Source organism: Squalius cephalus (assembly GCF_949319135.1).
Source record: "Squalius cephalus genome assembly, chromosome: 3".
Taxonomy (NCBI): Eukaryota; Metazoa; Chordata; class Actinopteri; order Cypriniformes; family Leuciscidae; genus Squalius; species Squalius cephalus.
Window position 1 is genome coordinate 25051204 of NC_137124.1, and position 24392 is coordinate 25075595.

At 37.7% G+C, this 24392-nt stretch overlaps 1 protein-coding gene across 2 annotated transcripts in view; it reads right to left on the reverse strand.

Moving 5' to 3' along the window:
* Window positions 1-24392, reverse strand: part of fto (FTO alpha-ketoglutarate dependent dioxygenase) — a gene marked incomplete at its 3' end in the record, with an annotated part of 146599 nt that overhangs the window by 70427 nt on the left and 51780 nt on the right. For both annotated transcript variants that reach the window (XM_079866834.1, XM_079866833.1), the window contains exon 8: window positions 7584-7708. In XM_079866834.1, coding sequence (XP_079722960.1) covers window positions 7584-7708 — 125 coding nt within the window. The remainder of the gene's footprint in view (window positions 1-7583; window positions 7709-24392) is intronic.

Below are 24392 nucleotides of genomic sequence, written 5' to 3' on the forward strand. Positions count from 1 at the left end.
CCTATGAAAGTGAGACTGAGGAATGAAGACAGAGAGAGAACCAACTGTGAATGTGTTAATATGTCTGGTACATTCAGTGCTCAGGAATGTTACTTTTAAAAGAATAGTTATTGTGTTAACTCCTAAAAAAAAACAACATGTAGACTGTAACTTAAAGAACTAAAACTAAACTTTTAGCACAAAAAAGCACATCAATTTCTAAACCTTAAATTAAAAAGCAAACTGAAAATATAGAAATAAAAGCTAACTCAATTATTAATAAGGTACTACATAAAAATACTAAAATAACACTGGTAATTTCACATAAATATAAAAACAACATAAATTCAATTTAAATTAAATAATAATAATTATTAAAATAGTCATTATAGTTTTATGATTAAGAATAAACACATTGTCCAATGGAATGGATTTGGGTAGGAAGGAGAATAAAATTATGCATGAGAACATGACCTTGCACGACAGCAGCGCTTGTAGAAACGGTCACATAAGATTACTAGAGTATGTTATGATGAAAAGAAAGACCTATCAAATAAAACAGTGCACATTACTTGGTGCAAAGTAACTTGGATATTATAGTGTTAAAGGGGTCCTATTATGCTTTTCCACTTTTTCAACTTTAGTTAGTGTGAAAGTTGCTGTTTTAGCATAAAATGGATCTGCAAGGTTACAAAGCTCAAAGTCCACTCCAAAGGGAGATATTTTATTTAACAGAATCCACTTTCCAAGAACTACAACGAACAACTCGTTTGGACTACAACGTGTTTTTTCCGGGCTTTGTGAAGTCACAATGATACAAATTTAAATAATCTCCGCCCACAGAATACGCAGAAAAGGGGACAAGGCCTGGCTGAGCTGTATTAGAGAAGACCGTGTTGTCAAAAAACACTGTTTTTTCCACCCATTTCCAAAACTCCTTTGTTTGACCTTTCTAAGGCTGATGAAATTAGAGTAAACAAAGGGCAAAGTTTTGCCTCAGCTCACCTGCTAGCCAACATGAGTGTTGATATAGTGTTTACTGTAGCTTTTGTAAGACTGTTCACCCCCCTTAGGAAATTAACCATGGTTTTGTGATCGATTACTGTTTGCATTACCATAGTTTCCCAACAAATATCATAATTAAATGGTGTATAACATTGTATCAAAAATGTATTTAAAAAAATTACATACCACTCTAAAACGTCCTGTGAAATCTGTGCTTGCAAAGTCTGTGCATGACATCTGTTCTAGACGATCCTCTTGTTTGTTAACATTCTTAAGTCTGAATCAGGCTTGAATTGGTTAGAAATTGATGCCATCCTTATATGTACATCTGAGTAGAGCTCGCGGCTATGGAAAACATGCGAACCGGTGCCAATCACAACACACTAGGCCAGCTAACCAATCACCGCATATTTCGTATTTCGGAAGGAGGGGCTTCATCTAAACAGGAAATAAACTGCGTTTGGGCCTTCGTGCTGTAATATGTAAAATATGTGAAAAATAATGTGTTTTTTGAACAATCAAGCATGAAAGCATATTCTAGAACACTCCAAAAACAAAATCAAGACCTTGTAAAAGGCCAAAATAGCACCCCTTTAATTCAAAAAGTAACATGTTAATAATGTTTGTATTCCTCTAAAACAAGCTAATTAAGTAATGCGCGTTACTCGTAATGCAGTAACACTGGCCCCATTTGTACTGCCAAAGCAGAGGTTAGTTAGCAATCATGTTTGTCTGTGTGTGTAATGTTTGGTGTTTGATGTTCTAGTCTGTGGAGAAACTTCTGCTTGCCCTCTGAACCCCATGACCCTCCAGTGTGTTTGTGAGTGTGCGATGACAGCCTGTGGCATTTCTGTTCAGAAGGTTTCCACCCAGGTGAAGTACGAGAGGTCACAACACATTCAAGATACTGAGACACTCACAGAAATACAGACATTCAGAGCCTGAGGTCAGAGGTCACGCACTGAGGGTGAGTGATGAGGGCAGCTGCGACCTCCAGGATGCAACACTTATGCGCTCAAATGCAAACAAACATTTGCCACAATGTGCGTATTCACTCAAAGCACCTACGAATGATTACAATTAAAATATTTTGCTAATACTTTATAAAGATCCAAGTACCACCAGTTAATGCATAAGTAATAATACTTTTACAGCCTGAAAATTTGCAATTTCAACAATAATTTAATTGTAATAATTGTAATAATTATTGTAATTTAACTACAATAATTTTAAGCAGCACAAACGTTTTCAAACGCATATTAGAATGATTTCTGAAGGATCATATGGCACTGAAGACATTTAAAAAAAATATTATCATAGAAAACAGTTATTTTAAATTGTAATAATATTTCACACTATTTCTGTTTATACAGCCTTTTCAATCAAAAGCGACTTTTTCAAAAACATTTAAAAATTAATGTATTATGAAAGAGCATGACTTAAAGAGCAAAAGTATATTTATAAATGAACATTAACCAAGTAGCAAAAATGTTGCAGTTAAAATTTTAGTTACATATTACATACATTTCAAAATAAATAAGGAAATAAAACCAGAAAGCAGATTAACTAGTCTTTAGAAGTTCATAAATCTTTTCTGATTTAAATGATTAATAACTCTAGCCTTTAATAAAGTCACTCATCCATCCAAGTACATGATCTCCTGCTCTTTTTGTCAATGAAAAACTGGTTTTGGATGACCTACATGCTTTAGTAAATGATGTCCTAAATCTGCCCTGTCCACTTAAACCTGATAGACATCTTTTGTATCTGGAGGAGGGTGAGTTCATTTTTTCACTATCAGATGTACAGTATGAACGGTGGCTTTTTTCGCTCTCTCTCTCTCTCTTTCTCTCTCTCTCTTTCTCTCTCTCTCTCTCTCGTGGTTTCACAGTGTTCAACACTACTCGTGCACACAAATGCACACTTCATCTTATCCCACTTACACCTCTCTTATTGCTCCATTTTTCACTCTATCACTTTCCAAAACTATGCGATACTGCAAGAAAACAAAAGACAGAATAAGCAAAAACACAGAGATGGAGATGAAAAGGAAAAGAAGGGAAATATGAGGGAGAGCGAGGATGAAAGAAAGGGAGTGGGGGGGGGGGAGACAGATGGGCATTTTCAGAGATCATTTATCAAACTCAGGCCCGTTCAATCCCCTCCCCTCTCCCAAACCCCCATGTAATTCAGTAATCATTTTCATTATCATATAATGACCTTACAAAGCCTACAGCAGTTAGCACGGTCACTACAAACCACACAGCTGTTCCCGGCACTGCCCCCTTCATCACCTCCCAAACACGCAATCTGCCCAGCGCAGGAATGGACTGTGACCCCTGCAGAGGTCAACGGAGGGATGTAGATGTGACAGGAGTTGTAAGATCTACCTGAGCAAGGTCGGTTCTATCTGAGCGTGTGTTCACATGTGTACTTTTTACGTAAACTCGTATTGCAGCGTGTCTATGCAGGCATAAAGGGTGTGAGATCAATGGTTTTGACCCACAACACATGGATGAAACAAAACCACAAGGTCGAACCCTTTCATCTGCCAATGCAAATGAATCTCTAAAAGGTCTTCCTTCTGTTAGTGTTTGATTTTGACCTATGAAAGCTACAACATTTTTAAGAGCAAATCATTTCAGAATATTCCAAATGCACAGATGGATATGCATATATGGTCCCATTTACAACTGGCATTAACATGCATTGATGCATTGCACTTACACCTTTATTATAACAGAGCTTGACCAGGGAGCCTCAGTCAGAATCACTTCAAAGTATTTCAATTAAGAAATTATGGTCACATTTTATATTAGGCGTCTTTAACAACTTGCATCACACAAATTATTATTATTATTATTTACATTGTGTTCACATTGTATTGAAAAACACTTTTGCTGCTATTAAGGTGGGATGTGGGTAAGGATTGGGGACAGGTTTAGTGGTATGGGTAGGTTAAAGGGTGGGTTAAGAGTTAAGGGAATAGTCAACATGTACAGAACTTAGTAATTACATCTGTAAAAGCATGCACACAATAAGTGCATTATATCAAAGGATTAATTTAAAAGTTAGTGCTGTACACAGTAGTTCAAGACACCAAATATAAAGTGGGACCGAATTTTTTACTGATACGTATATTAAAATAACCAAACTTTAATCTAAATCTAAATGCCGAAATTATAATTACAGCAGAAATACCAAAAATAGACAGCCTTTGACTTTTGTCATGGAGAATGGGGACTTTGAGACAAAAAGGTTGAGAACCACTGCAGTAGAAATATAGATCCAATCACATGTGCAGTACCTGCACAGAAAGAGAGTTTGCATGAGGCACTATGTTAATGGCCCCATTTTATTTACCGAATATTAAACAATAAATATAAATGCCTCACACATCGGAAAAAAAAGGTATCATCATAAGATATCAACTAATGTTACAGATTTTTTTCTTTGCTGATTATTTACCATATTTTTTATTCAAAATGGTGTCATTTTAACAGATAAAATGGTGTCTGGTCTTGCATTTTCCTTTTTTCCAAACATTCCCACAGTAAAGGAAACAAGTTTATTTTATTTGATCAGGGACAATGCACAAAAAAACATTAGTCTAAAAAAGAAGAGATGTCATGTGCCAGGTTATAGCAAAAAATGCTAATTTCCACCCGCAGTCCCTGGACAGGTTGATATTATACTTACAAAAGTTCATAAAATATATACAGAATAATAATTCCAAGTGTCATCCAGTGAAAAAAATTCATAGGATATTAAATTGGGTGACCGGAGTGTCTGTCTTTCATTTTCATTAAAAAGAAAAAGACAAAAACATCCAAAACACAAGTCCTTAAATGCCCTGCTTTGGATAAAAGCATCTGCCAAATTAATCAATTTAATGTGCACATGGTAATAAACATGCAGAGTATCCACTGTATCTGTTCAACATTGCAAGAGCCAAAATGTTTGGAGGTGACCTGCATGAGTGCATCAGGTAAGTTAATAAGCCGAGTACCCATAAGTCAACAGGAGGAGCCTACAGTCACATTTAGCATCTCTGTCCCTCAGGGTAACTTCAGATAGCTGAAAGCAGGTCCAGAGGCCCCACAGTCTGCAACAATCAAACTACTGTTTAAGAAAGCAAATGTCTGTAAGACAATAAAAGCCTTAATCAATCAGCCCGCTGTGCTTATGTTTATGAGCCTGTAGCGCCAACCATCCATCATTTGGTTTTTACCACTCAAAACACAGACGCAGAGACAAAAGAATGGCATAATGTGAGGAGTGGGCCTGCTGCATACTAAATTAATAAAACAATTGCAGCCTTTCATGACAAAATAAGCAACATGATTTAGCACACTGCTCCGAGAAGTTTCTTTTCAAGAGGACTGGTCAGAAATTAATGTTTGTGTTCAGCGCTGTGAGTCATGATAGTTGTTAGAACAGTCTGTCATGGTAATAGTACAAATACATCACCGCATTCAGGTGAGTGGAGCACGGCGTACAACGTTCACTTTATCAGCTCGTGTCGGAGGAGATATTATCAGCTATGAGTTCATTTTTGTCTTAACAGCGTCTTAACCTTAGCCCAAGCTATCTGCCTGCCCTCCCTAAATGCGATTTGTTGACAGCCACTTTACAGACCTGTGCCTGATGTTTCGAAGAGTGACGTTATCTCGCTCCAGAAGGGGGGCAGGAAGTGATAGTGGAAAGGGATGAGTTCAAACACATTGCAGTGTGTACACACAGAGGAGTGAAGGTAGCTTTATCTAATCACGCTGCTCCGACTGATGAAATAAACTTCCGTGCGTGTGACGCAGCGTGCAAATGTGTAAGTCATGGGTCACCAAACTAAGGCCCGCGGACCGACTCAGGCCCGCCACCCCCCTTTGACTGGCCCCCCAGCCCCTCTGCCCCCCCACTACTTGAACCGGCCCTATGAGGCAATCCCCAAAAGTCGTCATGGCCAATTTTTTTAAATTGCTTTTTGGAAAATAATAACATGTCTGCATCTGGTATTTTGTTGATTTTTTCAGTTAAAAATGTTCGAATTTTCGTCACCCGACATGCTCGAGATCAAGCAGTGACAGACAAAGCACGCGCAGAGAACTGTCAGATAACTGTCAGATAACTGTCAGTGTTCAGGACAGCAAAATGGCTAGCGTTAAACGAAAAGTTGATAGAGAGTGCAGAGTTTTCAAAGAACAGTGGACCAACGATTATTTTTTTGTTCAGTGTAAGGACCGTGTAGTTTGTATTATATGTAAAGAAAGTGTGGCAGTTTTCAAAGAATATAATCTGCGTCGTCACCACGAAACCTGCCACAAAGAGTATGCTAGCTTGCGAGGGCAAGCAAGAGAAGACAGGATTCGGAGGATGGCTGTGCCTGGACATAGTAGTGGGGATGGCTGTGCCAGGCTAGTAATCTCTACTACACAATGAGGCCTGCTGGTGGTCATTTTGGTCTGGGTCATACAATTCTATGTTATATAGCTGACCCGGCCCCGGCCCCCCCATCTCAGTCAGGAACGATAATGTGGCCCCCAGAGAAAAAAGTTTGGTGACCCCTGGTGTAAGTTGTACAGGTTAGTGTGCGTGTAATCACTCGGTTTCTTCTTTTCAATATTTTTAAATAAATAAAAAATAGAGGTAATAAATAGAGATTTAAAAATACACTACTGCTCAAAAGTTTTGGGCCAGTATGATTTTTGAAAGTCTCTTATAAATCTCTCAAAAATACAGTAAAACTGTAATATTGAGTACTTCAGTACTCTTTCAGAAGATATGTCACAGCGCCCGTATAACAGTGAAAACACGGAAAGACAGAACTTTCCGTCAATGGCGGGGAAAGAGTTAAATAAAGGGGATAAGTTAACAACAAGAACAACAACAAAACCTAATTAACTAAAAAAAAAAAATCATGATGTAAAAGAAACATGCTTAATGACTACACCGTACCATACATGGCTAAAAGTGTGTGCGTGTGCTTGCGCTGTCATGACAAATGAACTATGGGCTGGTCTGTAGTTTTCATCGTCTGATTTAAGAATGCAGTTTCAGCACAACATCAACACTGTTTACAGGTACCAGCCGGCCTGGGCATCACTCTGGGGTTAAAGAGAGGGGACGACCCCCTTAAAGGGGCCACTTTACAGAAACAAGAGGACAGGGAGGAGCCCTTAATGTTGTAAAGGTTAAGACGCAACTTCAATAGGGAAATTCAGTTGTTTCAGGCCTTACCAACTAATGGTCTGATCTGAATAATGACAGATTACCACACACACACACGAGCATAAACACACACACAGTAGTCTGTGGGGAAATAATAAAGAAAGAGAAAAACGGTGTGTGTGCTATGTGTTGGTATGCATATCTGTGTGTGTAAGGCTGGTTCTCTCTGTTATCGGAACAAATGGGTTATGTCTCTCAGTCACTCTTATCTCAGAGGAAGGAAGTCAATGGGCTATCAGCACGTGTATGCGTGTGTTTGTGTGAACTCTCTCGGCCTGAAGGATTGTCCTGGACAAAAAAAAAAAGTCCTTTCTTCTATACAATTCAGTGAAGATGTGGCATTAAACACAAGAGTTTAGCACATGGGCACATACCTGTCCCTCCATGTCTGTCTGTGCTGCTGTCTGTCCGTCAGGGCGTTCAGCAAGATGTCTGCAATCTCTCTTCTGTTCTCCTGTGTCGTGTTCTCATCCTCAACCACAGCCAAAAGCAGCTGAGTCTGGAAACAAACAACACAGTCAGCTGTGACTTCAAACTACAAATGACACAAGGTCAGTTTCAGTCAGTCAATTATTACATATTCACAGCAATTTAACACTAAACGCTACCGTTCGGTCAAGTTTGGGGTCAGTACGATTGTTTTGTATTTTGTTTTATAATGTAATTATTTTTCCCTGAGGTTCTGCACCAAAAACAATAGTAATCGACCATTTCCTACCCATCTCATATTAAACTGACAGAATATTAGCAAGTGAATATTCTTCTTATGACTGGCACAAATATGGTAACATAAAACCACATTAGGGTTACAAAGCAGTTCTGGCTCTTAAAAGATCCCTGAGAATCCTCAATAGAAATACAATCACTCTTATCTTGAAATAAAGGAAATAAAAGGAATCAAGCTTTACTATCAATCCCATAGACAAGCTCTTATCCAGTGCTTAAACAAATCAATATACATTCATTCCCTTCATGTCAGAGGTCAAATCTATTCTTTATTTATGCTGCAGGACTCCATTTTACAAACACTGATGGTTAAGCCAGAATCAGAAACAGAAGGACAAAATTATATTTGCTTTTCAACAATGTTTCTGTGAACATTTCTTTCTTTTTTAATGCAACAATATATAAACATTTTTAAATATACACTACTATCATTCAAAAGTTTGGGGTTGGTAAGATTTAGTTTTATTTTTTTTATGTTTTTGAATGAAGTCTCTTATGCTCACCAATTTGGTAACCATTTAATTATAATTAACCATATATTTATTTATTTGATCAAAAACACAGTAAAAACAGTTTAAAATAACTGCTTTCTATTTTAATACATATTAAAATGTAATTTATTCCTGTGATGTCAAAACTGAATTTCCAGAATCATTACTCCAGTCTTCAGGGTCACATGATCCTTCAGAAATCATTCTAATATGCTGATTTAGTGCTCAAGACACATTTCCTATTATTATCAGTGTTGTGCTGTTTAATATTTGTGTGGAAACTGTGATACATTTTTTCAGCATTATTTAATAAAAAGTTTAAAGAATGCAGCATTTATTTTATCTTTTGTAACATTGTAAATGTTTGTGCTGCCACTGTTGACCTATTTAGTGCATCCCTACTGAAAATTTATTTGAAAAAAAGATACTGGAAAAGGTGGGGAACACAGTCTGACCCCATAAAGAGGGGCCAATATGTTCAATAAAGACCAGAAGTAGAATTTGAAGTTCAATTAGTTGACTGAAGAAGGCAAAGTTCTCCACACCTCCTATGACCATAGAAAATGAGTAATAGTATCCAGCTAACTTAGGACACAGAAAAACCTATACTTATAGGCATATGGAAGATCAGTTGACATCATTTCTACAGGTTTTGATAGGTTAAATCCTGAGACACACCAATCCGACTTCAAAGAACTAGCAGTGATGAAAACCGATGGTGTTGTTGCCTTGCGTCAGCCGCATCTGGACCAAAAAGTTGCCCTTGAACAGCACCGTCTACAGCCGATTGCAAACTAGCACATGCATTCTGCGCCTGCGTGTAAGAAATGAACTGTCTATATCAACAGGTATCAATAGTCTATAATCATTATTCAAAAGGAGAAACTGGAACAAGGATATACGAGATATACGCAGATGTGTTGCACGATATACCGGTAACGTTACTAGAAAGGTATCGCGATACCCTGCTATTAAAAACGATACGATATTAAATTTTATTAGTACCGGCCTTTAAGAGTGACAGTAGTCTACTCTAAATAGTATTTCTTAATTTGCGTAGCTGTGTGACAGCAGGAGTCAGGACGTGTACATTCACTAAACAACGGAAGCAGAACAGTAAAATATATAGCCTACGCGCAGGCAGCACTTGACAAAGAAACTTGCATGCATGAGAAAATAAAGCGCGGGACGTGCTCGCGCTGCCGGGCTCAGACCTGAAGCGCGCGCACACGCCGTTCAGACAGCATGCGATCGCGACTTCAGTTCTCTTTCGCGGATTATTAGGTTTGAATAGTCAAAATGATATGTAAAAATGCACGTCCTGGCGAGTATTCACGTAAACACAGTCGGGTATGTCTTTAGTGAACGTAAACCGTTTGTAAAAGAAATCGTATATGTTCCAATCGTATTGGGTACGTGCAGGTCTTAAAGGGCCGGACCGGCAGCGTAATATTCTGTGTGATTAATGTTAATCCAACAACAAAAGAAAATAGACAGTCACCCAATGCTTGACTGAATACATTTAATTGTTAAGCATTTGCTTATAGTTAAGCAGCTCATGTTGTTATGAAAATATTCGTGTTTTGGAATGCTCGGGGAGGATAACATTAGATCAGCCTTCTGTCTGTGCCATCTTGACTTATTCTATTTCATCACTTTCGCTGTAATTCTCGTGCACCGACTCGTTTGCTAAACTCAACATCCAATCAGAGTTCCCACACTCACTGACGGCCCGACGCCGATTCAACATACCGAATCGAGCAAACTGCTGCCGACATGAGCCAGACGAGAGCCGACGTGTGGTAGCTTACACACCGCAAAAACTAGCCCAAGAGACACTTGCCGACGGCTCGACGTTGACAGACGGTTATTTAAAGAATATATCTGTGACATTATATAGCCTACCAAATTTCTCATTCGTAAGCAACTATCATAAGGATCAGAGGAGAGTTAGGAATCCCAAAAGGGCACTTCTCATCTGGGTGACTGTTGATTTCTCCTGGAGACCATTCCTTTGGGATGGTCACATTCATAAACAACCCTGCAAACATACCACTAAAACATAGGCGATATCCTTTCAAGGCTGAGACATACCACATCACTGGACAGAAAAATACATCCACGCAGAGCAAACTTGAGCAATATAAAGAGAAGTTGGTGCTGTAAATGGTGCTGAAACACTAAAGAATAACAATTGGCACTGTTACTGTATTCTCAGACCCTTAAGGATAACGATAAAGATAACTATATATGCGTCCACACCAACGAACGATAACGGTCTTTTTATTCTAAGCACGCGCGCGCGCGCGCCCCATTTTAAATGCGCGAGACCTTTAAATTAGAATGGATTCTGATTGACTGTCAGTGTTTTATCGTTTGACAGCTGAAAAAAAATCGTTCTGAAAGTGATCCCAACGATATCGTTCCTCATATCTTTATCGTTATAGTTGTGGTGTGAACTCTGTTATTCTTTAATATGGAGAACGATTTTTAGAATTATATCTTTATCGTTATCTTTATAGTTATCGTCCTTGGTGTGAACGGGCCTTTAGTCATTTCTCAGATACCAAATAAAGACATTGCCTGTAACATTTATTACCAGGATATATGCAATAGATTATCTATTGCATATATCCTATTTGCTATTCGTTATAACAAAAGAGGAGTCGTTTGTAAATCCACCCCTTCAGTATTTAAAAATATAAAAAATAAATATAAACATTGTATATAAAAATATTTGTATACAATATTTTAAAGGTATCCGAGTTTTCTTTTCATTCATTGTAAAATGCCAAACTTTCCCTCTCTTGCTGTCTTCCTCAGTAGCAGGAGCTAAAATGATTGACAGGTGAGAAAGCATACGCAAAAAGTGCTCTCAGCGTTGGTTCACCTCAACTGTTTCACAGCGATCTCCTTTTCTTTATTTCTTTTCATCCCTCGTTCATCCGTGAGACAGCACTTCTGTCTCTCACTAAAGCATTACCTGTCAGCGGTCGTTACCTTTAGAGTCATCCTGTCTAAGAAAGCGCTGGGTGAAAGAGTCTGCCAAGACTAACTCTGACTATGGGGTCACAAGGTCAGTTGAATCACATCAGACTAAACATAGATCACACAACAACAGTGACTCATGATCGTCTCTGTGTGTGTGTGTGTGTGTGTGTGTGTGTGTGTGTGTGTGTGTGTGTGTGTGTGTGTGTGTGTGTGAGAGAGAGAGAGACTATGTGTTATGTGTTTACAAGGTGGGTTGATGAGAGAAATTTACACAACCAACTTACGTTTACCACCCAATATATGCTCACCTTATCTGTGTGTGTGCCCTTGTTTACCCCTGAATGACGGTAGCTGTCGTCAGCTGGGTGATGTTGTGCAGTGCTTCTGGGTTCAGGACCACAGTGAAGAGGGTGAGACAGAGGGCAAGTGACTAACAGAGGCGGCTGTGTGTATTTGTACAAGGAAACACACTTCGGGTTACCCCACACTAACAGAGGGGAAGTATAAACACACATGCACACTCACCAGGACTATGTGGCAGGTACACCAGCCAACCAATAGCAGAAAGGCCATCCAAAATACCTACAGAAACCTGAACAGCTAGCGTCAGACAGGAGACAGTAAGATAACGTATGACATGAGAACTTAAAACGCATAGCAGCCAGGGGGCATTCTATAGAAAACCTACGTTTGACAAAACACACACAGCTAGACTGTATTTTATGACTGTGTAAAACATAGGCAATGTGATAAAACACAAGGTAAAGAAATGTTCAGTCACAGATCATTTTAAATCTCAAGCGCATTAAACTTATTTCTTAAATGGAGAGTTCACACAAAATGAATCATTTACTCACCCCGATATAATTTTAAAACTTTATAAATGTAGTTTTTTTTTTTTTTTGGGAAATCGGATTAGTTACCAACATTCTTTAAAATATCCCTTTTTTTTTCCTCCACAGAATAAAGAATGTCATACAGGTCTGAGACAACATGTACTGATATGAAAACCATAGCATTAGACATAAACATCATCTACAAACAAATGATGCAGGCTTTACTTGAAACTAACTCTGAATAAGAAGTATTCATGAAACAGTAGGTGTATAATATTTCTTCCGATAAGATTCTGAGCCAATGGGCTATTTACTATCCCATGAGGCCACAGGAGACAAGTATTCAGTGTTGAGGAACAGTGACACAACTGGCATTGTAGGCCACTTGACAGTGGTAAGTTCTGGCAACATGGTGCATACAAAATGTCTGGATTGTATTCAAACATGAACTTTAAAGGGGTGATGAACTGAGAAATCAAATTTTCCTTGAGCTTTTGACATATAAGAGATCATATTACTATAATAATATCCTGTAAGTTTCAGAACTGAAAACTACCTTGTTAGTCCAATAAAAGCTTTTATAGACATCAGGCTCAGCAAACGACTAGTTTTTCAAAGTGGGGAACTATGACGTCAAAGAGGATAAAACACCGCCTCCACAAAAGAAGATCAACGCCTACTTCAACACGGCCTGTTTAGCCCGGTTTAGCCCCGCCCACCGATTCGCACAAACATGCTAAATAACATAGGACGACATGATGATTGCAAAACCGGATCGAGCTACTTCCAAGCAATAAACATGCGGTTTACTAAATATTGTGCAGTGCCTGTTTGTGGAAGAAGACAGTCTGCATAAGCTTCCTTCGGATTCCAGCATGGTTAAACTTTATTAAATCAGTCAATCACAATTTCCCGACGGATCTGCCAGCAACATGTAAGTAACCATGTGTATTCTAATGCCTGATCTGCGATCAGTGATTTCTGATGTGTAATTATTCAAGTTCAGATATCTTTCTCTTAAAATCGTTCAATACTGTTTTGCATCAGTGACTAAACGATCAACTTCACATAATTTCTCGTAGTATTATGAAAATAATATTTTTTAAACTGTTATTAAATTATATACAGAAAGCGATCAAAGAACGATCCCTTTCCAATCGCCCAAGCTGTGACAAGCCAAACAGCACAGCGCGAGCCGCGAGAGCTTATCTGGACACTTACCAAACTCGTGATGAAATAATGACACTGTTACACTACACAACGAAGCTCTTACTTTGTATTCACATCGTGTTTGCATTGTGATTTGGTGTAAGCATTTGTGAGAGTGCAAAAATTGCGTTGCAATGAGAAGATCTTTATTCACGCGATCAACAGACTGTCTGTCATCTGCTCAGTGCTCATCATGCTGCAACCTTTCATGTGATGGAATAGATTTAAATATAATGCTTTAAACGATACTTTTCACGATTTGTTAATCTCGATAGCTGTAATAGTAAAAACGTAGTAAAAGTTTTCGAGAGAGTTCATGTAATACTAGCTATTTCATATGCAAGCATGTCAGCCAATCACAGCAGTGGGCGTTTGCACTGCAGTCTCACAGCAGACACGCCCCTTAAAACGGAGCGTTCAAATCTAAGGCTGAAATCAGGCTTGGAAAAATGGCTTTTATTTATAAATTATGACAATTTTTGATGTAAAAATCATACTAACATTATAAGGGCACCCCAGGCAACATTATAAAATAATAAAACAATCCAGTTCATGACCCCTTTAATACCAATATAAAACGCTTCAACAGTGAAGAAGCAAATTCTTTTTCAAATGCAGTACATACTCTGACCATGAATTCGCAAACAGCTAAAGTCAACTATGTTTTAGTGGATTTATTAAGTCAACAGAGTAAGTAACCAAAGGTGTACAGTAATTCATCACACCATCTATGAACTACGACACCATCTATATTCCAGTTCTGTTTGACAACCAAAAAATACGTTTGAATACATTTTGTCTTCATTGTTAAATTGTTTTGTTATTTGGGGCCTTCTGAGCCCATGCACAGACACATTTCTCACTATCTGTTGTTGGTGGGACATGTTTTTGGGGGGAGTTCTGTTATGTCCGGGACAGATGGTCCTCACCCCAGTCGATGTACTGAAGCACTGTAAGGGTACAACTACAGCAGAGCACTATGAAGACTGAATCACACGTCATGTTAAAAGAATAGAGCAGAGACAATATATACATGCCTCTCTGTGTGTGTGTGTGTGTGTGTGTGTGTGTGTGTGTGTGTGTGTGTGTGTGTGTGTGTGTGTGTGTGTGTGTGTGTGTGTGTGTGTGTGTGTGTGTGTGTGTGTGTGTGTGTGTGTGTGTGTGTGTGTGTGTGTGAGTGAGAGAGAGAGAGAGAGAGATTGAGAGTTTGGCCTTTCAGCCACATTGACCCTCTGATCTCTCTGAGGCTCATCAATTACCTCTCCCCTCAGAGCCAGCACGCTGAGAGAATGGATTATATGAAGTGTAAAACATTAGAAAAATGTGTTCACAACATCACAGCAATGTGTCCGAGGACAGAGGAGGGGACAGATAATAGAAACCCAGCTGCTGAAGAGTCATACGCAACAAGTGAGAGCGTTTGAAGGCATTGTGGGGCAGCTCTGTGGGCCACAGGCTTTTGTGCTGGGGATTGTGAGTCCTCTAGCCAAAGGCAACTGGACATATGCTTTTTGCTTGAGCTAATGAGGCAAAGGCTAAAAGCTTTGTGATTTTTTTCTTTCTCTGCCTCAGTTAGTCTCTCTCTCTCTCTCTGTCAGTCTCTCTTAGGTGGGAAAGTTTTAAGAAGGCGACTACTAACCAAAAGCACTTGATAACATCTCCAAACACCAAATCTGCTGCCTAATGTGTCTAGAGATTGAGAGTTTAATGATTCTACCATTTTTGCAGTATGTAATATGAGCTTCAGAGATCTTACAGACATGCAGAGCAGTTCCATTAAAAAAAAAAACTCAAATATATTCAGTGATTACAACAAAAAAAGTACTTTAGTAACATGATATATAAAAGCATCATGGATTTATCTGCGATCACTGTTTCATAGCACCACCATTACATTAAATATGAAGTTTTCACAAAAATATTAAGCAGCACAACTCTTCAACATTGCTAATAATAAGAAATGTTTGTTGATCAGCAAATCAGCATATTAGAATGATTTCTGAGGATCATGTGACACTGAAGAGTAATGGCTGCTGGAAATGCAGCTTTGCACAAATGTCTTTAAAATGCTTTTGCTGTTCTCATAGCTCTGTCTCTTGAATGTATCACTTTCGTTGTGACTTCATACCTACTTCCACTCTCTGTCATACACATATGCCTCATCTCTCTCCACCTCCATCTCCTTCTGGATCAGCCTGCTGATTGGAGATTAGAGATTAGCATCTTGTACCCACGTTTCTCCTGCCAGTGAAAGCTTTTGGCAGTGGGAGCGAGGCCAAAACCTTACTCTCTCCTCACTCCACACAGATTCATTTTCAGCACTTAAAGAATGTGAACTCTAGGCAGAGATTATCATCACATAGACCTGAAGCCATTTTCATTACATGTCTTTTTTCTACGGTGGCTGAAATGCGACATTGGGGAAAACGATTAACGTTGGCTAGCCGCTAAAAGAACGAAACCCAACCCGAGTTGTACTGACTACAATTTATGATGTTATAGGATACACTGTGTTGTGTAATTTATATGTCATCTAAATGCTGAAAATATCAGTAGTGAAGTGAATAAAGTAATATGCATCAGTGGTTTTGGGAAGCCTGAGGGCTCTTGTATAGCAGGACACATTTTTCCAGTGCATTAGTTATATATATATATATATATGAGTAAGTGTAACAAATAAAATAAAAATTCTTTCCAAAATCTGATAGCTCAATACCTCCAGCTAGAATGCCTTAAGAAATATGTGCAAGAATCATTCGCTATGACATGTAAGTATGATATTAGTGGGTAAACGGATAGAAACAGACACATTGAGTACAACATAGGAAAGAGCAGAGAATAATGTTTTTCGCCCATACAAGCAAAACCTATTCATAAAAGCCTAAAACCTTCTCATCATAAGGCATAAAGACTGTTCATAATGCATTGGCTCATAACATAATGGCCTGGTTTCACAAACAAGGCTTAGATAAAGCCAGGAGTAGGCTTTTGTTAAATTAGGACATTATAGCTGTAATAAACATGTTTTTTTTTTTTTTTTTAAAGCATTACTGGTGTGCATCTTGAGACAAAACAATGGTACTGACTTATTTTCAGATAGGTTCCTTTCAGTTAAGATAGCTCAAACATGCATTTTAGATGATTTTTCCAACAACTACTCTGTGATTATTCACATTTTTTATTATTGTTTTATTTGTTTATAATAATAATAATAATAATAATAATAATCTATTATAATAATATTAATTAATATGTTTTACATTATTATACAAAGCTGCTGTGCAATCTAGAGGGTTATAATTTATTGACATCTTTATCTTTATTGTCATTTTTACAGCATTTTTTAACCTTTGTTAATGTTAGTTTATAAAAATGTTCACAAAGCATATACTAATGTTAACAGACACAAATTTTGATTAAAAAAAAAAGTAGTAGTAAATGTTGAGATTAACATTAAGATAATGCAGAAGATGAATTGTTCATTCTTAGTTCATGTTAACTAATGTAGTTAACTAATGTTAACAAATGAAATCTTATTGTAAAGTGTTACCAATATGCATTATAGTCTTAAGAATATACAAAAAGATATGACAGTAAAATGTTATGTTACTTTTCTGAAATATACTGTTTTACCTCTGATGCCCATGAGCTTTATGGAGTCATTTTTGAGCTTTATGGAGTCAAATTATGACTTAAATTTCAAATATTTTACCAAATTTACACTAAATACAATAAAAAATAAAAAAATAAAATCAAAGGCATTTTGTAACTCCTTAGATTTTCACGAGTTCTAAAGGTCCAACTGATTCCAAATCGAAGATCAGAAGGCTTGAAGCATTCATGTGGGTTATCTTTCAGAACCAATCTGCTACAATTTCAAGAGTCCTCGCCAATAACATGTGATCTGACTTTCTTGTGGTCAAGCCTGCTTCAGTTCAGTGTAAGATGCTGAATTTGCTTTCTAATCCCAAAATCGTCTGCCACTTTCCACCGCACCATACTAAACAGCCAGAGAGAGAGAGAGAGAGAGAGAGAGAGAGAGAGAGAGAGAGAGAGAGAGAGAGAGAGAGAGAGAGAGAGAGAGAGAGAGAGAGAGAGAACGGAAGAGAGTTGAAAGCAAGGGGATCATAACACATTTCTACAGGAACATTTCCCCTTGGAGAAGGAGAGAGTGTTTACTATCAAACACATCTGTGCCTATTCATCTCAGCCAGAGTGTCATCCCTCGCTCACAACTTCTGTCCAAACACAAACAAACAAACACAAAAACAAACACAAAGAGTGCAACTTCTGAGTATGCATCAGCCACCAGACTGCACTTCTGCATAGCACGTCTTCACACGGAGAGACACACTCTCTCTCTCTCTTCTCTCTCTCTCTCTGTGTCTCCTTTTCTCTCCCTTCTCTCCTAAAACCTCTCGAATTATCTGCAATATCTTCTTTATAATTCCTTTCTTTCTTTGTGATTTTTCAAGCGAATCCTACAATTTTACAGTGGCTTGGCATCAGGATCTCCCATTCTTCCCCTCATTGTTCTGAACCGTGGTTTAACTCGGTTAAGAGCCCCGACATGATAGCCAGCCTGGTGACTCTAAGGAATTAAAAGAAAGGATAGAGGAGAGAGCAGTGTAAATTTAGTTGACGAATATTATTTCGTCATCATTTTCGTCAATGACATTTTTTCCCTGACGAAAACTAAATGATAACTAAATAAAAACTAGTTTTAAATGGCAAAAACTATGACAAAATCATCAACATTTTTTTTTTTTTAGGAAGGGACAATTTGGGAAGAGAACTGATGTCGTGTATGGTAGATTTGAATACGTGCTGATCTACCCAGCGGGTCATAAGTTGGCATGCACTTGCTGCATGTATCATAAAACGTTAAAAAATGCAAACGTCTGAGAGAAAGAGGAGAGCAGACATACGGATAAATCTGAAAAAGTGTGATGACATAAAAGACAGCTCAATTCAGTCCGGTTTTCTGTGCAGAAAGCTGCCTCTCAGACAGCACACGAGTACTGAATTGAGCTCTCTTTTGTGTATTTTCGCTCTTGAACGGACAACTACACAAAATTATGTCATAATGTCAGTTTTGGCGAGTATTCACATAAACAGTCAGTTATTTCTTAAGTGAACGTTAAACAGTTGGGAGAATATCGGAGGTGTATCAGTGTGGACCCGTGCATTCGGACTTAAAGTGACAGCAGACTAATAAACCTGCTGCTGTCCATCATGTTAATCAAACAACAAACGGAAAAGAGAAAATCACTCGATGCTCTTTACTGAATAACTTTAAAAGCTTTAATAAGAATTAATCTCTATTTAATTTATACAAATAATGAAGAATGTTGTATGCAAGTTACTTATTAATTAAAAAGACCATGTTCTTGTTTCTTTATGAGAAGTGGTTTAATTTAATTTTAAGATCAATTAAGACATGTTATATGTCACAGCAGTTAAATATGTGTCTGTATTGCATGTTCAAACCTTAATATCATTCATATTAACAGGTAGATGTTTTCTACAGGAGTATATAATGAGTTTGTAATGCATTAATTAAGCATTTCTCTAAAATTTCTAATTAAACTAAACCCATTAAATTTTAGTCGACTAAATCTACTGTAGATTTAGTCGACTAAAATCTTATGGTATTTAGTCGACTAAAACTAGACTAAAACAATTCAGATGACTAAAATAAGACTAAAACTAAATGGCATTTTAGTCAAAAGACTAAATTTGTGGTCATAATTAACACCGGGAGAGAGACAGAAACATTAGTGATATACAAAGGTCGGCCTCTACCTGACTGGCAGTAAACTGAGTGTTGTGCACAGCTGTGTTCCTCTGTCGAATTTAATGAAGCATATATGCGGTGTTTGTGTGTGTGTATCCACAGTAGTGATTAATCAGTCACAGTCTGTAATTCCAGATCTTATTCCTCTTTCTTCAGCCGCTTATCTTGCTGATCAAGGAGCGAGCCGGAAAAACTCCAGAGTAAATAAATAAATAAACAAAGCACTTAATAAACCGAGAGTGTGAGGAGGGTTTCAGGAGATAAGACAGATCAGGCATTATAAAGCACTTATTGGTTTTCTAAGAAAAATAAAAAAATCTACTTCAAAGAGTTCAGCGGCTGTCAGACAGCATCTGCTCCAGACCAGCACACGCCGAGTTCCACTCACCACCAGCAGAACAAGACTGAACCATCTGCACATAACCACACACCTGCACATGACAATACTAAAAACTACACCCAGGCAGATTCTGCGGATCTTTTTCTTTTCCGCACTTTCTGGGCTGAAAATGGTGGAATTGTGTGGAAATGTATTTAAACAGTATAAATGTTAAATGAAGTACACTCATATTTCTAACTGAAAACATAATCAAATGAGCAAAATTAGAACATAAACATGGTCAAAGTTTGGGAATGACTGTCATTCCAAGCCTACTGAAATCTGTGGGGATATGAAACCATATGAATATGAAAACCATATAAAAACAAAACAATATTGCATACTAAAATAGCATGTATTTTGCTTAAATTTCTTTTCAAGTTGACTGTTAATAGATCTGAAAGAATGTGGAAGTGAAAGCTTTAGCTTGTTTGGGGTCAGTACTTTTTTTTTTCTTTTTTTTTAAAGAAAGGAATAATTGTATTCATAGTTAATACATTTATAAATGTTACAAAAGATGAACGGTTTTCAAGTTTAATACGTAACGATATTAAACATGCATTTGGAAAAAAAGGGGGAAAAGGTATATCAAGGACTAAGGATTGACATTGAACAAAATTGACATGAAGTCTGGCCTAGTCTGCAGCTTATTCTGGCAGCATGTAACAGCATGTAAACTATCAACCAAACATCATGTCTAAAACATTTTACTCTACTAATCTGGCAACCATTGGTAAATCCAGTGATTAGTTACACCTAAAAATATTTTATCATCACAACGATAGATTCTTCAGCATTGTCAGTGGGATATAACGCGTGCTGTTTTTGTCTGTTAGCCGATTGTGTTTAACTGGTCTGCTTGTGTTAAAAAAAAAAAAAAAAAAAAAGGAAGAAAAAATATTTCTTCCTAAAGATTCCATCCCTGCCACCAAAAAACACACACACACAGACCCACCAGTCTCCCTGCCTGCCGAAAGATTCTGTAAAAGCTTCTGTATGCAGGTACAAAGCCAGCGACCACTCTCTCTCTCTCTCTCTCTCACTCTCTCTCTCTGTAGGTAGAAAACACAAACACAGCCTGCAAGTGGCATATCAGTGCATGAAATTCTCTAAAGGGGTTTAAGTATTTACCCTCCCCACTATGACGGCCTGCAAAAATTCAGCTTACCCTGTTCAATAAGGACTTCAAAGGGAATCATAAATACCTTTTGCCCGCAAATTCTACTGTACAGTGTTTTTCTGCTCGCCCCCCTTTTCCTGCTTCTTTTCTTCCCATTTTTCCCCTCATTCTCCAATAAAAACCACCCCTTACTGTGAAATTTATTAGAAGCCTTTTATTTACAGTTTATGAGTATAATAAGAGAAATTGGGAGGTAATTTCTGATGTTATTTAAGCAGGCGAGCTGAAAGGAGAAACACAGGTAAATAGATCTGTGGTTCATTTTGATCTGACAAGAGACAACTGCAAGAGACAAGGCGAAAGAAATGGCCCGATCATGGGATCATGCCTTGGAATCATGCCCCTGATTTTGAAAATACTCAAAAGATTTATTATGCAACATATGGTATTATTTGTATTATGTATATTATTTATACAGTATATATTATTAGCATTACTTATATTATGATATATAACTATTATCTAATGCAATATTTGAATATTTTTATTTCATATTAAGCAAAAACCTACAGTCACAAACAAAACACACGCATACACATGTATATGTATATGCATGTATATGATTGATCAACCCAGTATACACATACAATATATAATGTATAACTGCCACATGATGCACAAATAAAAAAAATTAAAAAACTGAAAAGATCTACGTAGGGAAATCCACAGTGGCCCTGCGAAAGGCATTCTGGAATATTATTATGATGAAAATGCACAGCAAAGCCCTTACATTTATAATGTTTTACAAACTCATCAAATAAGTGAATAGAGATTAATTGCCCCGGTCGACCTTAAAATAATTATCAGAACGAGGCAGCTCTAAACTAGATGAAATTGATACACTTGAATAATTAGATCCTTGGCACTGACCTAGTGAAGTCAATAAAGGTTATTAAGGCCAATTGCTGTCTAAACGCATTAGAGACAGAGAGAAGCGCTCCGCACCACATCCAGCATTTCAGCGGCTATACGATAATCCCCTCACTGCGTCCGCCTCTCTCTCTCTCTCCGCTGCCCTCACACACACATATACACCCCCTACCCTCAGACACACTAAACCAGATTGGATTCGCTTAACCTTTCAGTGGCTTTGATCAAATGAGCTCACACTGCAATAACATTTACATTGACCCTCACTCTCACTCTCTCGCTGGGGAGAGAGGTCTTTACCTTCCTGTCTGCCACACACACGTGCAGGCTAGGTCAATAACGTAATCAGATATCAATGGTGACCCCTGCAGTCATGATTGCTCGCTTTCTCTCGCTCGCTCGGTTTCTTTCATTGGACGGAGAGGATGAAATTATGAAACGGTCATTGTGCATGAATCGACACGCACACAAATAAAGACCAACACAAACACCAGCGAAAAGGAACAGAAGACGCATCTAAACGGCTCACTGTTCACATAAACACATAATAGTTTCTATTCAGACTGAAAGTAAATGTTTCAGCACACAATACTTGATGACGGTGTATGTGGAAGAAAGACAGAATAGATGCAGTTAGAGAGGAAAAAAGCTTTTTGATGTGACGCTCTGAGCGACAGAAGTGGAAAAAGTGACAAATTAGACCTAAAAAAAATCTAAAAAAACCCCATGATATTGTTAATAGACCTGTCTCACTCTCAGCCGTCTCACTCTCAGCCCTGAATTTAAAGAAAAGAATTAAAAAAATGCCTGGGTGGTATTTAAAATATTTTGCATATAGCCAACTATCTCTCCAGTGCAAGGATAGACAGACTGATAGAGGGAGAGAAAGAAAGTGTCACTGGTAAAAGCCTAAATAAATGTCAGTGGTGTATGAGGAGTACGATAGCTTCTCTGTAGGGACCCGACGTTCACCCAGTGTGTGTGTGAGAGAGAGAGAGAAATTGAGGAGAGGACCTGAGACCTGATGTTTGATAACATTTACCTCATCTTATCAGAGCACATTTAAATGGCTATCTTCATTCTTTTCTTTCTTCTTTTCTATTTTCCACCATTTCTCCTATGTTGTTTCCATTAAGCAGTTCACATTAATTCATGAGGTACAGGTTGGAGAGAGAGAGAGAGAAAGGGGGGGGGGGAGACAGCCACAGAGAGAGGGAGAGAGAGACTTGTTTTATCAGGATGTCATTCAAATGGAGGGGTGAAAATTTGCATCACAACAGCCTGAAGAGCAAGAGAGGGAGACACAAGAAAAGAAAAAGAAGGAAAACGAAAGAGAAAAACCCCCATGGGAGAGGAGCGGTTTTAATAAACAGCAGGAAGAGGGTGAACACACAGAGAAACACACAGACCAGCCAACCCTGGACCTGCTCAGACTGCAGAAAAATCAAGAGAAGTGCAGGAAGGCCAACGAGACAATTCCCTAGAATCTAGATAAACACATGTCCCTGTTAAATGCCATGACTGTCTCTCGAAATCATACTTAAATGAATTTAAATCGGCCATGAAAATATCAGGAATTCAAATGAATATTTATTTTCTAAGTGCATTCACATTCATGAGCGATTTATTCAACCTCTAACAATCCTACAAATGTAATATTTGTACAACTAATAAAACGCAGAAAATAGCTTGATCAGGTTAAACTCAGGTAAAAGGAACCCACAATTTCAACATAAATAATATAAAAAAGAAAAAATATAGTTAAAAAAGGTCTTTAAATGTTTAGAATGAATATGGCAGATATTGTCATTTTTCTCCTTTTCCTCTCCTGTTCATTTATGATTTATTATGATTAACAAAATATATGATATAATGTGATAAATTAAAAGTTGTATTTTTATTTGCTTTTATTCTTGTGACAAATAATATATGCGCAGTAATATAACGTTAATTTCTTTTTAAAAAACCTTCTAAAAAAAAAATATATATATATATATATATATATATATATATATATATTATAAAATAGCCTCAAATTTTACATTTCACTTCTATATATTGAAATGAAATAATTTCACATGGTATTTACAGACACAAAACTGTACATCTTTGATGGGTGGATGTCAGCGCACTTAAACTGTGTTTCTGGACAGAAGGAGGACCGGTATCTCACAGTGAGCCTGAGACTGTCTCACCCCTTCATACACACACACACACACACACATCGGCTAGCTCAAGAGCTGGTCCTTAGCCCCAGAAGCACATTAGATGTGATTACTGCTCAAAGAGCGAGAGACAGACAGACTATGATGATACAACAGTGCCCCCTACTGAAAGTAACTACATCACTGAGAGCAGAGCTGTGTGCTCAACACATACACACACATATGGATCAAACATGTGTCAAACAGACAGCACTGATCAGCTGTGATCACCTAGATTTAAATAACCTCTGTATCCTCTCCAGCATCAGAGACTGTGGTCATCTGCCAGCAGAAGGGTGACTATGCGGACAGGCAGTGTCCTGAAAAGATTCTGATGCTCCAGAAGGAAACATGATGCATTCATTTGAAGATCAAGGTCAATTGTACTTAATTTGTCTTTTGGGAAACATGCAAGTATCTTCTGTAGCTTCCGAAGGGCAGTACTAAATGAAAAAATATGATATTAAACAATAAGAAATATGTACACATCTTCGTCCAGT